Source organism: Chaetura pelagica, unplaced genomic scaffold (assembly GCF_000747805.2).
Source record: "Chaetura pelagica isolate M959 unplaced genomic scaffold, ChaPel_1.0 scaffold222, whole genome shotgun sequence".
Classification (NCBI taxonomy): domain Eukaryota; kingdom Metazoa; phylum Chordata; class Aves; order Apodiformes; family Apodidae; genus Chaetura; species Chaetura pelagica.
Genome location: NW_009952711.1, coordinates 9,165,458 through 9,180,094, shown reverse-complemented (window position 1 = coordinate 9,180,094; position 14,637 = coordinate 9,165,458). Strand labels below are relative to the sequence as shown.

General features: G+C 39.4%; 1 protein-coding gene across 1 annotated transcript; it reads right to left on the bottom strand.

Moving 5' to 3' along the window:
- Positions 1-11,034: 11,034 nt before the first annotated feature.
- Positions 11,035-13,144, bottom strand: FAM103A1 (family with sequence similarity 103, member A1). Its single transcript, XM_009994476.1, has 2 exons — positions 12,967-13,144; positions 11,035-11,261 (listed from the first exon to the last, which is right to left on the bottom strand). The coding sequence occupies exons 1-2, from the start codon at positions 13,131-13,133 to the stop codon at positions 11,075-11,077; spliced, it is 354 nt and encodes a 117-aa protein (XP_009992778.1). The 5' UTR covers positions 13,134-13,144; the 3' UTR covers positions 11,035-11,074.
- Between the last annotated feature and the right edge of the window lie 1,493 nt (positions 13,145-14,637).

Sequence of the window (14,637 nt, the reverse complement as noted above, 5' to 3'; positions counted from 1 at the left end):
TGAAGTTGGAGAAATTCATACCAATCATTGCCAGCTTTCATCTCTTAACTTTTGACCCAGCCCTTCTGCCATACTGATTTCCACTGTTGAAAAAGTACAAATACCAAAAGGGGATGACACGTCAAGATTTAAGTGAATTCACTTGGGAATGGTAAAATCAGGTCTTCTGATTAACTGATTCATTTGATAGTGTGGTATGTGAGAGGGTAAATAAAACACTTGTTGCCTTTTGCTTTATTGTCTGGAAACAGTATTGAGCAGAAGAGACATCAGGCTTTGTTTCTTCCAAAATGACATGCTCTCTCCACAAAGGAGCCTTTGGTCTCCTGCTACACATGCCTGTTCAGTTTTGGAGGATAAAGACAGCCCACAGTTTGAGAGGGTAAATAAATCTGTGACTGCTTAGTTGCATCAAAAAAGTGTGTCTGGAGGCAGGTTTGGCAGCAGAGAATAATCTATCAAGACTCTTGTGAACGTTGGATTGGCAGCAGGGGAGACAGCTGTATTTAAGGGTTTCAGAGAAGAACTTGTCCTAAACAATAAGGTTTGAGCCAATTCTAGAGACTAGGACTGCTCATTATCTTTGTGTCCAGTTTCATGAAGAACAGAATATTTTATGAAGAGGAATGTCAGACTTCTAAAGTAAGAAAATAAGAGCATATAAACTAGATATAGCAAGCTTTGTGCTTGTACCTTTTCCCCAGTCTTCTCTGTTTGTAATAAGCTACAAATTCTCATTCTAGATCAGATGTGTGTTCTTGGAGATGCACACTCCAAGTCTCTTGTTGCCACTCTAATTCAAATAATAATAAGAGTATAATCAAGGTTGTATTTGTTTTGTGGTTATTCTGAACGTTGGAGATTTACAGTAATTATAATACTATTAAATAGTAATGGAAAAAGATTTAAAAGTAGGTCATGAGACTCCTGGAAGGAGATGAAAATCTTGCTCCATTTTCTTTGCTACCCCAGGCATTGCATTCCTTTCTTTTATAGCAGAAAGAGCAACCTGAAGTGATTTCTAAAATGCTGGGGCATAGATCAACCCCTCTGCTCTGAGGGCCAAGAGTGCCATGTAAAAGACAGTTTCTGTGGGAGAAACTAAACAGGCATGAAAAGGTTTTCTGTTAATTTAGAAAGTGCATTGTGTCTGACTACATTTTGTAGTCAGAGATATTGCATTTGGTGCCTGGGGACAGGAATATAACTATGAAGAATGCAATTCTTCCATGTACCCCGGTGTACCTTTCACTGTGGGGTCTGATTGCTTTATAAATCTATGCAGCCAGTGTTAGGACTCCATTTCAGATTGTTTTTGGAGTGTGCTAATGTGAAAACTTTATATGATGGATCTCTATGACCTGGTCCTTGGTTCCAGGAAACAGTCCTAACATCATGATTTGTATAAGCCAGTGTAAGGTGGTATTTGTCTCCTGACATCTTTCATAGCTGTGTTCACAGTGTAAAGCTCCTGTTGCTTGAAACTTTGTGTAAATACAAGGGCTAAGAATGCTAACCATCTAGAAGCCAGGTAATAAAATTGGTTGTGCTAAGGCTTATAGTGGCAGGGTCCCACAGGTTGGTTCCAGGAAACAGTCCTAACATCATGATTTGTATAAGCCAGTGTAAGGTGGTATTTGTCTCCTGACATCTTTCATAGCTGTGTTCACAGTGTAAAGCTCCTGTTGCTTGAAACTTTGTGTAAATACAAGGGCTAAGAATGCTAACCATCTAGAAGCCAGGTAATAAAATTGGTTGTGCTAAGGCTTATAGTGGCAGGGGTGTGTGTGTGTGTGTGTGTGTAGATTCTGCATTTTGCACATCAGACCAGCTCCAAGGAGCCATTCAGCAGCTGCCAGGCCCGTTCCCTTGCCCTTTCTTTGAGATGGGTATGTTTTAGGGATTATACAGTGTCTCTGTGGCTGCTGCAGTGTTTACAGTCTTCATTTGTGAGGGAGAGATGATGTATGTGGCTTTGGGTAATGATCCTTTAACACACAGTGTTTCCAATCCATGTTGGAGAGCGCATCCAAAGAGGGACAGGCTGTGCATGATAAATACCTCTCCCACTGCACAGTTAGTGTAGGCTCATCATAAATGTAAAAAATGCAGTCTCATTTTCCTTCAGCTTTTCAGTTTCCTGCTAATACCTTTCACAGAGGAAAAATGTTTTTTATCAAAATCATTATAATTTAAGGCCACATAAATGACAGCTCTTAAAATGTTGTGAAGGTGAATTGAAATACCCATTTTAATTGTTCCTTAAGCTTACTGTGTTTGCTTTTGGTTTATTCCTTCACTTCCTCTTGCATATAGTGAAGTTTCCTGACAAAGGGCCAATGAAGAGGATTTATAAACTGATTTTAGTATAATCATGTTCTGGCCTGTGTCAGTATTCAGGATGTATTGTTTATCTTAACCTGAAAGGATGTGTTAATTTGACTTGGATCAGAGTAAGATGTAGACACAAAGTAAACAATTTATTGAATTGGATAAAATCGTAACAAAAGATCAGTGATTATGCTATAGTGCTGTGCTAGTTAAAATAGTAGGCCTTGCTGTTACTGCCTGGGAATCTGCAGTTTCTCATCTGCCAGCAGATAATCAGCTCTGTTCCCAAATGGTGCCCTCCCCAGCTGTGCCCTGGGCCAGCAGTGTCAGGGGGACACCAGGGCATCGTCAGCCCGGGAAGCAGCGCTGCCTGCCCCAGCTGCCCTGCAGATGTTACACACACAGGACCCTTCATGCATTATATACCATTTGTTTAGGTTCTCAGCATGCTGCAGTGGACTGACTGCTCCCATGTATTTATATCTGTTATGCTCACAGAAAAGAATGGTTTATTTAGCAGCCTAATCCATATGAATTAAAAAAACTTCTACTCTTTGGACCCTTGTCTTGTTTTCAGATCCAAAATTCTCCAGCCCTGTCTGTGTTAACTCAGGCAAATCCTAGTGAGGTGTCAATAACTTTTTATTACCTACAGGCATTTTGTTTTGTTAAATAACCTTCTCTCAGCTGTTGAAATTGAGGCATTCTTGGGTAGTTAACCATGAGATTGCTGTGTTAAATTCTACTTGTCTCTCTTGCAAGCAATAGTAGGGGAGTTCAGTAGAGATTTTAGTAGGTGCTTGGCACTAAGAATCCTGGGATCTAACAGGCTGCTTTTATCCCAAGACATAAAATACCATTAAGTCACTGCCACAATGAAGCTGTCCCAAAGTAACAGATCCATCCATATCTGATGACAAACAACTTAGAGGAAGAAAAGGTCCCGTAGTTAAGCCATTCTTAAGAAAGAAGGAATTGGCAATGAGCTTCAAGAGGTTCAGAGAATATCTTCCAGAGGGAAGTGTGGAAAATCTGTGCCTCACAAAACACCCCAAACACAACTTCAGATGTTTGATGTATGGAGGGAAGGGATGACTCTATGGTGGTAGCACAACAGGCGGAGTGAGAAAGCCTGGTGATGGACAGGGAACAAAGGTTTTTCCATTTAGAGGCTATTTTAAACCCCTGCTCTGATTTTGCTAAATGAAACCAAGATGCAGTTATTTGACACGGTCTTACCTCAAGAGTAATGTTTTGATCATCTTGATGTTCACTTCGAGAGGTGTGAATAAGCAAAAGTGAGCTGACATGCACTTGTTTTTTTGTGTTACAATTCGTGTTTTCTAGCAATCCTTAAAGTTTCTGTGCTAGTAGCAGCAAACATGAAGAGCCTGAGAAGGTTTTCTGAGCCATGTCTTGGGTGGCATAGTTACAGACAGGCTTTTGCCTTTTAAAACATAGGAGGTGTGAGAGAGAAGAATTAAGTTAAAAGTCATTCATTAGCCAATGTGCTGTAGCACTGCTGCAAAAGTGGAGTTGAGCCAAAGAGCAGCTGAGTTTGTGGACAGCTTTGAATCCAAAGTCACGATGGGACCTGCTGGGATGTCTAGGATCCTCCCCCAGAGTATTAATGAGAAATAGATGCCATCTGGAGGAATTTTCTTGCCAAGGGACTGTGATGCTGTCTTTGTCTTCCAGTTCTCATCAATCACAAATGGCTTTTAACTAGATTTGTATTTTACCTTCAGTTAGATGATTTCATCTTCTCAGCTGCTAAGGACACTCTGACCTTTCAATAGACTCTTCTAGAAGAGACTTTATTTCTGGTAAGATACATTAGTTGCAATGGCTGCTCTATCATTCTTCTCTTTCCTGCAGCAATACATTCCCTCTTTCATCATAGCTGCCTCATCCACTCCTCCCTTTACCTCTGTATTTTCTTTCCTCTTTTGCTGTAGGTGCAAATAACAACTTCACCCTCAGTGTTTTTGAAATTCACATGCTTAGCTATGTAATTATAGTAGTTTGCCCTAAAATTTTCCATCTACTTGATTTTTAAAAAGGCAAGCTCTGAAATACTTCCTTAAGGCTGCAATTTTACTCACTCTTGCCACAATTGTGTGCATGATTTATTTTTTAAAATTCAATTGAATAGACATGAATAGTACATTCAATACAGTAACTGTCACAAGCTTTATTAATGTGGAATCTAGTTTGCATAGATTGCCCCCTCGTTTTTAATTCACATCTCTTTAATGCAATGTTAACAATCAAATTGGACTACCCATACCTCTCAGCTATGATGAGGCTGTCTTTAGTCTCTTTATGTCTTTGAAGGGCTTTTCTAATCCATAGGATTAGAACCACTTGTTTATTTGAGAGCCTGCTAGGCCACAAAATCCCAGCTATACCCCTCTAAGTACTGTGCTGCATAATAATGGAGAGACATAAAGGCAGTGTTTAAATTGAGTCACTGCCTTCATAGTATCTGTAATGTTTTTTGTTTTAGTTTAAAAAAAAATATGTAAAAATCAGCAAAGTAATTATTTCACTCACTAGAATGTTTCTAATGCATTATGTTGGGACATGCAGCCCCCACTGAGATTGTTGTAACTATGTTTTAAATGGATTAGCCTCTGCCTGAGAGGGTTTGTAGCCAAAATACAGAGTCTAGAAGGGGGAAACAGGGCAGACTTAACCACTGTTTTATGGATGGAAGCTGAGACACAAAAACATTAGAAGTGGTTTGTAGCTGAGCTGGGAACTGGTGTGTGTCTGGTTTTCTCTTTGAAAACATCCTTTCCTTTTAACTTTCTGTTTAGTTCAGGTAGAATGACTGGCACTGTGGCAAAGTTGTCTTTTTAGAATTTTAAAGTAGCTTTAAAAAGTCTTGTCTTCAGCAATGTTCAAGAATAGGAAGAACTAGTAAAATATATCTGAAATAAATAGTCTGGTGTCTGCATAGTGATAGGAAGGACAGAGTGACAACAGTATAGGGTTTAAAAAAACTTTTTAGGCCAGTAGTAAAAATGTCTACTGCAAGTATAGAGGGAAGTAAGATTAGGCTGATCTTTTATTACCTAGCACTAAATCTATTTTGTCTCCAAAAACTAAAACCCTACTGGTGAGGTCTGAAGAGGTTCTTCAATTGGATTTACCCAGACTGCAGAATATGTGACCAATAGCTATTTGTTTATCATCCCTTGGATCTCTCCATCTTACTTAAGGACTTAAACTCTGCCAGGATAATAAGCCAGCTGCTCAACTCCTTCCAGATTCCTAGGTCCAGATTCTGCCTGTTTGTTTTATGTTCAGGAGATTTCCTGGAGTCTGTGGAGGAAAGAATTTTTTATTGTTTTTCCTCAGGCTGTGGTGTGGCAGTAAAGTCACTTGGTAACCAATAATCAAATCTCAAAACTTATTTTCCCCTACAGGATTCAGGATACTTGAGGAAACAGCCATGAAACAATTGTTCCTTTAGCTGTGCTGTGCACCTTCCTGTCATTGCCTGGGCTGTACAGCATACCTTCCCACTCCCATCTTATTTTAGAGCAACAGAAAATGTAATTCTGCTGATGGGAGCATATCCAGAGCTGCAGGGTTGGAGAAATAGGATTGGCCCATGTTGGCAGTTTAAGGTAAAGCTTCTTTAGCTGTAGCTGGGGTTTTAGAGTAGGGTGTGTACACCCCAAGCTTGATGCTCTGTCAGTTCACTTCAGAGCAGATATTTCAAATGTGTGGCTTACAAATGAGTAACATGAGCTTGATATGAGGACAGCATGTGTCCAGACAGAGTCCTTGAACTAACCTGATCTGAACTCCAGAGATTCCATATGCTGCGTTTAAATGCTCATACCAGTAAAAGCACTGAAGCAATATTCTTAGACATGCTTTGGTTTAGGTCTCAGTGGCATTAATAAATCAAGATGACTTGATGACTACAGAAGGGTGAAACTTAAAAACCAGGCCTTTGCTATTGAAAAAGAATTTATTCTTATTTTGTAAAAAGAATATGTCATAATTTGGGGCTTGTTGCACTTGGCAGCTATAACTGTTAGTTTATTCTTTCTTGAGCACATTTTCAATAAAAAATGTACTGTTTCAAGCATTTCTTCAGAAACAAACTTCAGGCATGACTTTGGACAATGAGCATCTGCTTTCTTATCAGCTTGGATGATGCTAAACTTGGAACATGGTGGCCAAAAGCTGCGTGGGACATCTTGCAGTATGATTGTGTTTTAATCTTTGTCTCAGCAGTCTTCATTGTAATCTTATTTCATTTATGTGGGTATGTAAGTACCAAATTGTCTTTCCTCACACTGAACAAGAGCTTTGAAAAGCTTAGTGTCTTAATAATTCTTTTAAAATGTAACGTTTCAGTTTGAAGATGCTGCTTGAATCCTTGAATCCCTGGTTATTTTTGTAGCTCTGTAACAAATAACTAAGATTTTTACACATCTATTCAAAAGGTGAGTTAAAGTTGACTTTTTTCTTCAAACAGTGAGCAGGAGCAGCTTTGATACTTGATACATCTTTTATTAGTGAAGCAAGGTTTTAATTACCCAATATGCAAAAAAAAAAAAAAAAAGAGCAGCCCATGCTTGTGGAAAAAAGTCATCCAGCTGCTGTGTTCAGAAAAAGACATTAATTTGTATTCTTGCTAGTCAGAAATAACAAAAAAGATAACCACTGGGGATGATGATATGATTTATGTGTGCTTACTAGATGTAGAAGAAAACATAGTTATTACCAACTTTTACCATCTCTTGTAACAAATTTGCATTTTAACAGGACAGTACTTTAAAAATCAGGGGGTGTGCTATATAGAAGTAGCACTTTGGGATCACTGTTTGGCATAAGCAAATGAAGACTGACACCCCACTAAGTGCAGTCTGTGCTTTGCTGAAAAAAAATATAGGCCATGGTAAACACAAAAATAAAGTCCAGCCGGCGGGGCCTAGTGAAAAAATAATACTCTCTCAAGATCATTGTACACAACCACAGTACAGTTGCCATCTACTCTCCTGGCAGTGCTGGAGCCACTGGACTCGGTTTTGATCTCTAGGATTTACTTCCATGTGTCTCAAATCAGGCTGCATGTTTCCTAGGTAATTCCAGGGAAACCTGACCTGCCCTATGATCTTGCTTAGCTCCTGGCAATTAGGACATGAGCACAGTGCATGATGTCAGCAGGGTTATGTAGCTGTATAGCTTGTCAGCTGCAGGGGCAAGAGGACAGATGACAGTGGCTGTTCCTGACTGACAAACAAAAGGAGGTGCAGTTCTGCTCAGTTGCTCCTAAGGGGAGCAGCTGCTGCAGGGAGCAGTCCTACTCTCCTTTCTTTCTTGGTCTGTGTTCCTACCCCTCTTGTTTGTCAGAGTTGGAGAAGGGGTGCCTGCACAAGTTGGATCAGCTAACAAAATTCACCCAGAGCGGTGTTAACTCAGAGATTTATTCCTTTTTCCTAAGAAACAGGGATGGTGGCAGGCAAAACCTTACCTTAACATTGACACAAAGAGTTTTCCTTCTAACATCTCAACATAAGAAGCAAATGTGAATGTATTTCTTGGTTAATCAGAGCATCTATTACCGAATAAACAGTAAGAGTTTAAATATATTCAAATATATCTAACCAGTAGGAGATTAAGTGTCTTTTTTGTTCGGGAAGTTGAATGTTAATTTTACTTATGTCAAAAATGGCACTTATCTTCCCAGTCTGAAATCTCTGCTGGAGACCCTCTTGAAAGTAGTTCAGCTTCTCACTAACCTTTCAAAGCACGTCCACACATTTCTATTCCCAGCTGCAGAGCTAGGATAAAATAGAGGTTGAAGAGCAGTGAACACTTGTAAAATTGTATTTCATAAATCACACCAACATTTTTTTTTCTATGCACTTTCTTTTGCCTTCAAATATCTAGTGGCTTAGCTGTGAATTGAAAGCCTTTAGCATTTTTTAAACTCCTAGTTAAGAAATTTTATAAAAGCTAGTGAGTTTTCCTAGTTGTTGACCACAACACCTGTTATTTAGCATGATAATTCTTCAATATCAATTAGCAGCCCATACAAAATTGCTGTGTTTTCAGGATTTAGAACTGCTACAACAGCTGTATTCAGAACTTTTGGGGTGTTAAACTCTTGGTAATGTGGCATTTTAAAATGCATAACACTTATCTTTGTTTTATTCGTGATAATGATGTCTGTGCAAATGTCAGAGGGAAAAGATCTCTTAAAGTCAGATTCCAGGCACTGAATTTTAATGTTTACCCTGCATTCTCCAGCATAGTTAAAACAAATGATTCCTGTGGTTTTTGAAGTTGCAAATGTCAGTTACCCAGCTTGTTCTGCCATTTCCAACACACTGTAATGCACAAACTATAATTGCAGACAATACTTACTGGTTTTATTTAGCTTGACAGAAACAATAAACTGGACTTTATCATAAATACTAATTCATCCAAATGGAAAATGCTGGTAATACTGAATTCTATTTACCCTTCTGTCCAGTGCAAGGGATGTATTCATGTAGAAACGTATTTGCCACCCCCCTAGAAAAAAATAGGTTAATGCTGTATTTGTTTCAAGGAAAGGTTTGCAAATCATACAGGTCCTTAAAGGTGGCAGATGGAGTCAAGAAGATAAAAGAAACCAGGAGGCTGCACTGGGCTGTCTCTCTCCTGGTTGCACAGTCAAAAAACTTGGAATGAGAGAGCTGAGGTCATGAAATATGTGATTCTGAGTTATAGGCCATCTTAACATACCTGCTTCTACAGCTTGGTCACAGTGTTGTAGATCCTTTATTCACTAGCTCAAAGACACTAAAAATTTGGTTTGAAGAAGGTCAACAGACAAGACAGAATCCTTTCCTTTTGCCAGGTTTTATTTCAACCTGAGATGCTGCTCCAGCTGGTAAGGAAGAACTGCGAGCATCAGGCTCTTTGGAGAGGGATGCACTCCACTCTTGCGGTGGGAGGCCAGGATATCTGGCACTTTGCATGTGATTCTGCACTGAAAGGGAATTCCACCATCCCACCTTGCAGGTCCTCCACAGTGTAGAGGTAAGAACGTTGCATGATCTATCCCCCAGTGTTAACAACTCCTCCCTATTAATGAGGGTTAAAAAGGGTGCACTTCATCAACTAGAACTCCTTAAGGAAAACCAGACTTCTCACTGCAAGATTTCTGAGGTTAAATAACTGAGTTAAAAGGCAAATACTTCAAGGAGTAGTTCATTACAAACTATCAGAGTTAACAGTATTATATGAAAAGCAGAAAACAAATACTTAGCAGGTAGGTGGAGACACTTCTGTCATGGCTTCTGTATCACAGACTATGTAACAGGTATATGCAGTGTGTTTCCAAGATAAACAATAAACATACTCTTTAGCTCTTAAGGAGCAGGTAGTCTGTGCTTTTGACTTCTATATTCTTTGTTTTTAAATCAAGATGTGCTAATTTGTGCTCCTTATCTCATATGACTTTTGCAACAGGCAGCATTACTGGTTCCATGTTTCTCTACAACAGCTGAAGAAAATGTCAAATACAAAGAAATGCACTGCCCTCCTGATAGAAGTTAGCTCATCATGTAAATGGTGAAACAGAGAACGTTGACCCTGTTCTATTAGAATGTAAGATAGTGCATTAACACTCCAGACTTCTAATTAATCTCATGTGTCTCATCCTCTTGATTATAGCTGAGTAGACCATTCTTCCAGCTTAAATCAACAGCTGTCCAGTATTAACACTTAATCAGTCAGCACTGCTCCTTGTGCACCTAGATGAGCGTTTCAAAAGTAGATTTCAAAAATATTCAAAAACATCCTTGCACGTGAACTACACTTTTATTGTGTGAATACTTAAAAAAACACAGAACATTCTAAGAACTGAATAACACTCTGCACTGTTTATGCTATTTTCTCATGCAAAGAGCACAGAACAGTACTAATTATGGTTCCTTTCTTCTATAACATGCACAAAGTATGTAACAGAAACTAATTACAATTCTCATCAAAATTTTACAGCTCTACTGAAATGGGAATTCCAAAACTTTTTAATGCATGTACAAAATTTATGATTATACAATTTAATCTGATATCACTTCTCACATAAAACGTGTGTATCACTGAACAACTACAATAGGAAGAAACATTTAAACTACTTAATTTTTATTTCAACTTTTAGACCATGTTTTAAGAGGAATACTGCAAATAGATTGAAGCCATTGAGTCAACAGTGCTGACCCCATAGAATCTTACTGTAATAGCATCTCTCAGCTTTCAGGCATCTGAAATTCAAACCAAACTGAGCTTTTCTTACTATCAAAAGCCAATGTAATAAATTCTTTCTAGAGAAAGACACAGTATGTCATTCTCAAAAATAACCATCTTAAGGCAATATGCCACTGCTACAGGCTGCACACAAACCACAGCTGTTTTTCCCCTGGCCAGTTGTGTTTTCTAAAATGTAAGAGAGAAATCTCAGTGACAAAAGAAAAACAGTATACCAGTATGTATTCAGACGAGAATGGGATAGAAATTTAATCTAGGATCTACAGACTCTAAACAAACTCTGTATATAATGTTTCTATTTTTCATAAAAGGTATTCCCTTTTTCAGTTCACACTACAGACAAACAGCAACAGACTGTTACACTGATTCTTCAGTTATCTATAAAACTGTGGAAAAATAAAACTGAAGTCGAACTGAATTTGTTACATTGCATTACTGGACTTTCAAACCACAAGTATCAGTAGGGATGGTAACGAGGCCCTGGGTTGTAGGAGTTGTAGCCATATTGTCCATAGTGGGAGTAGGATTGTCCTTGTCTGGGCTGCTGGTAGTTATTACCCCAACTTCTTTCTGGCCTCTGATTGTATCTATAGTCACCTTGCCAGTTGTATCTGTCCCCTCTAAAGTATCTACCATCTTGAAACCTGCAAGAAAAAGAAATGTCAAAGATTCACATATATAATTAGTTTTTTAAAAGATGAATGATAATCAACCCTTACTTTTCACAAATCTCATTCAAACTGTTATGTAACTGTTTGTACTCTCAATTACTTACCTGTTTTTATTATAAAGTTATGGAACAGTCATCTGAGATAATTAATTAATTTCTCATTACTACCCAGCCCACTGTTTGCTAAGCTTTGGAAGGACAGTCTGCTTCTTAACACAAAGTATTCACAGGCACTAGATGAACTGCTGGAACTTTGAATAAAGACTCTAACAGCCCATATAACTAAAAAGTAACCAGGAGATACATCTGGAGCTGTATCAAAGCCAGGTTCATTAGTGGCTTCATGGCTGAAACCTGTGGCAAAGCAGGCTTAAGTACAATTTAGCTCCCTAACAGCACAGAGTCCTGGAATTTGCATATTCTCTAAGATGCATATTATTGCTGCTTCGTGGTCTTCTGTAGATTCCCATACTCTAGACAGTATCTTATCAGTGGTATTTACCCATTGTTCAGTCTACATTTTGGCTTTTCAGCTGTACCTCAACTCCTGTCAACACCTGAGCTGCCTCACAGTTGTTTCCTTGGGATATCTCAATGGTGCAATGTAGACATCATTTACATGGGGTTCACTTTGTGACCAGAGCATTAAGAGTTCATTAGTTCAAAGAGCCACAAAGTTTGTAAGAGCATCTCCTTAAAGAATTACCCATTTTTAAAATATGTAGAACCTGATTCTATGTTTAATTTAATACAAGCTTCTAGGGTGAGAAAAAGATAGAATGTTGTCCTTTTCTTCAGATAAGGCACAAATCCAATTTGCATGTTTAGCTAAGAAGTCTTCACAATTGTTATTTGGACTGAAGTTAACTACTTTACCTTTAAAGGCTGATATTATTACCAAACATTATTATATGCTGTAATAATTAGTTTTCACTCACACAAAAATCAGATGTTACTGTACAGAATTTGGAAAAAAATCTGCAGTTACATGCTGAAGAAATAACTCAAAATATTTTGCAGCAGGCAGGTAACACTACACTTGTTAACAGACTGGATGATGGATTTTACAGTCATTTCTACTAAATAAAAGAAATACAGGCTAATCTAACAAAGCACAGCAAATATTTATGTTACAAATGAAACATTTTTATGGACAGATAGCAACAGATAATCATGCTATTACTGAATCACAGAATTACCAAGGCTGGGAAAGACCATTAAGATCATCAAGTCCAGGCTATGACCAAAACCACCACACCAGCTAGATCATGGCACTAAGTGCCACATCCAGCCTTTCCTTGCACATTTTCCTGCCTGTTATTATTAAACAGAACATAGGCTGCTTAGTTTTGCTGAACTCTCATCATTCCCCTCTGGAAAATTGTTCTTGGCTGAGCAGTAACAAACCCAAAGGCAATGGGTTTGGTGGTTCCAAGTTATTCCTTACTAAAAAGCAAATTACTTAATACTTTTATACACAATACAAAAACTTTGACAAACAATACAGAAAAAAAATGTAAAACCTCATTACTTTTCAGAGAAGACTATTTAGCTTAAATATAGTTACCTATGAAATAACAAGATGATACTTCTATTAACAGAACAAACCGAAATAAATGACTGGTTAACTACATATTTGTGAAACTACCAACATTAATTTTTAAAAAAGACATCAGTACCGATCTCTGTTTCTCTGGTTGCCACCAGATCTGTTTCTCCATTCTTCAATTATAGGAGGGGCATCTGCAGGGCGCTTCAGGTATTCTTGGAATTCTTCATCATCTGCTGTGAATCGATGAGCAAACATCTTCTCATAATCCAGGGGCATGTCAGCCAAGGAAGTCATTCTGAAATCTTTAAACATTGAACATGATAAAAGTGGATTTACCAATGCATGAAGGCTCTTACTATAATAGCTACCAAAATGCAGTTAGGGCAAATGAAGGACAGTGAAAAGTTACGCTCATATTAACACAGCAGTTCAGTTTTGGGCAAACACATAGATGGCTGACTCTTAAGTCTTGGTGATCTAAGACTGTAAATAACTCTCCTGGCTAGGTTATCTCTAGTGGAAAGCAATTCCAATTTGGGTATCTATACTGGATATGCAGACACTCATCTGTCTAGACACTGGGAGTGGTTTTCAAGAACTCCATCCAGGTGGGAGAAATTCAGCTCAGATCAATACCTAATATAGCCAGTCACTAGACAGCAGCACCTTGAATCCATTTTGATAGACCTCGATTAGATGAGCTGTGGTACAAACATATGGGACATTGCTGAGGGTTAGGAGAAGTATTTCTTCATAATAATAATTCACATTCTACTCCTAATCCATTTTTGACAGGAAAAATGTTACTATCACCAACTTGAAAAGTTTGCTAAGGTAGAATATAATGCAAAGGTTACAGATACACATAGCCAGCCCAGCAAAATAATCAGATTTATCCACAATAATTTATATATTAATAGCTTGATTCAGGGGAGAGCACCTAAGAGAATGTTAAATTATTCCACAATATCCTCTCTGATGGGATTTGTGTTTAAGACCTTAGTTTCCTTATTTACTTGGCTATAAAAGCATTTGCCCTTCAGACAGTGCTATCCAATGCTGTCCATCAGCAGCAGTCTGGCCCTAATAGCAGGTGCTAAGAAAGGCTCTGCCTACTGCCTTAATGAGCCCTGGGTAATTTAGAGCATTAAAGGTCTTTGCCTTTAGACTTCCAGATTATGGTCTTCTGCTGTCTCCTGAAGATTTGTAGGCAGTACCACTAATCACCTTGCAAAGCAGAGGGAAGGAAGGAGGCAACAGGCTTTTCCTGGACACCGGGAGCTGTAATACACACACACAGCCACCGTGCCCACGTCCTCCCCCACGCTGTACACACGAGCGACCTGGGACGAGGGTGAGTTAGTGGGATGTTTATGGAGCACACAGCACAGTGCTCGTTCTGCAGGCTGAACTCCCCTTTCGTCAGCTGCAGGAAGCGTAGTGTCTGGTGATCTCCGGCCTTCCACCTAACGACGCAGCTGAAACCTTTCTGAAGCAGGTGTGGGAGTCACTCCGGCGGGGCGCCCAGCCACCTCATCCTCCCTTTCTGCACCGCGCTGCCCTCGCTGGTTTCCACCACGAGCTCTCTCCGAGGCCCTCTGCTCCTCAGGGGGGGCAAGAGGCGGAAATACCGCGGCCGTGGGGCACCTACTGCAGCCTGGGAGCTGCAACGCTCGCGATTCAGAGCGTTAACACCAGCACTCACCCTGCCGGGCCCGCAGCAGCGGCCGCGCCTGCCCCCAGCAAGCCCCCCGCAGGGGGCTCGGCCCGGGGCCCGTTCCCCCACCGCGGGGGGCCC

What these genes read in the sequence shown, in the direction of transcription:
- FAM103A1 (XM_009994476.1), bottom strand. Translation starts at nt 13,133, where the DNA reads ATGACTTCCTTGGCTGACATGCCCCTGGATTATGAGAAGATGTTTGCT. An exon ending in AACCAGAGAAACAGAGATCG is followed by an intron (nt 11,262 to 12,966) that starts GTACTGATGTCT and finishes TTTTTCTTGCAG; the next exon opens with GTTTCAAGATGGTAGATACT.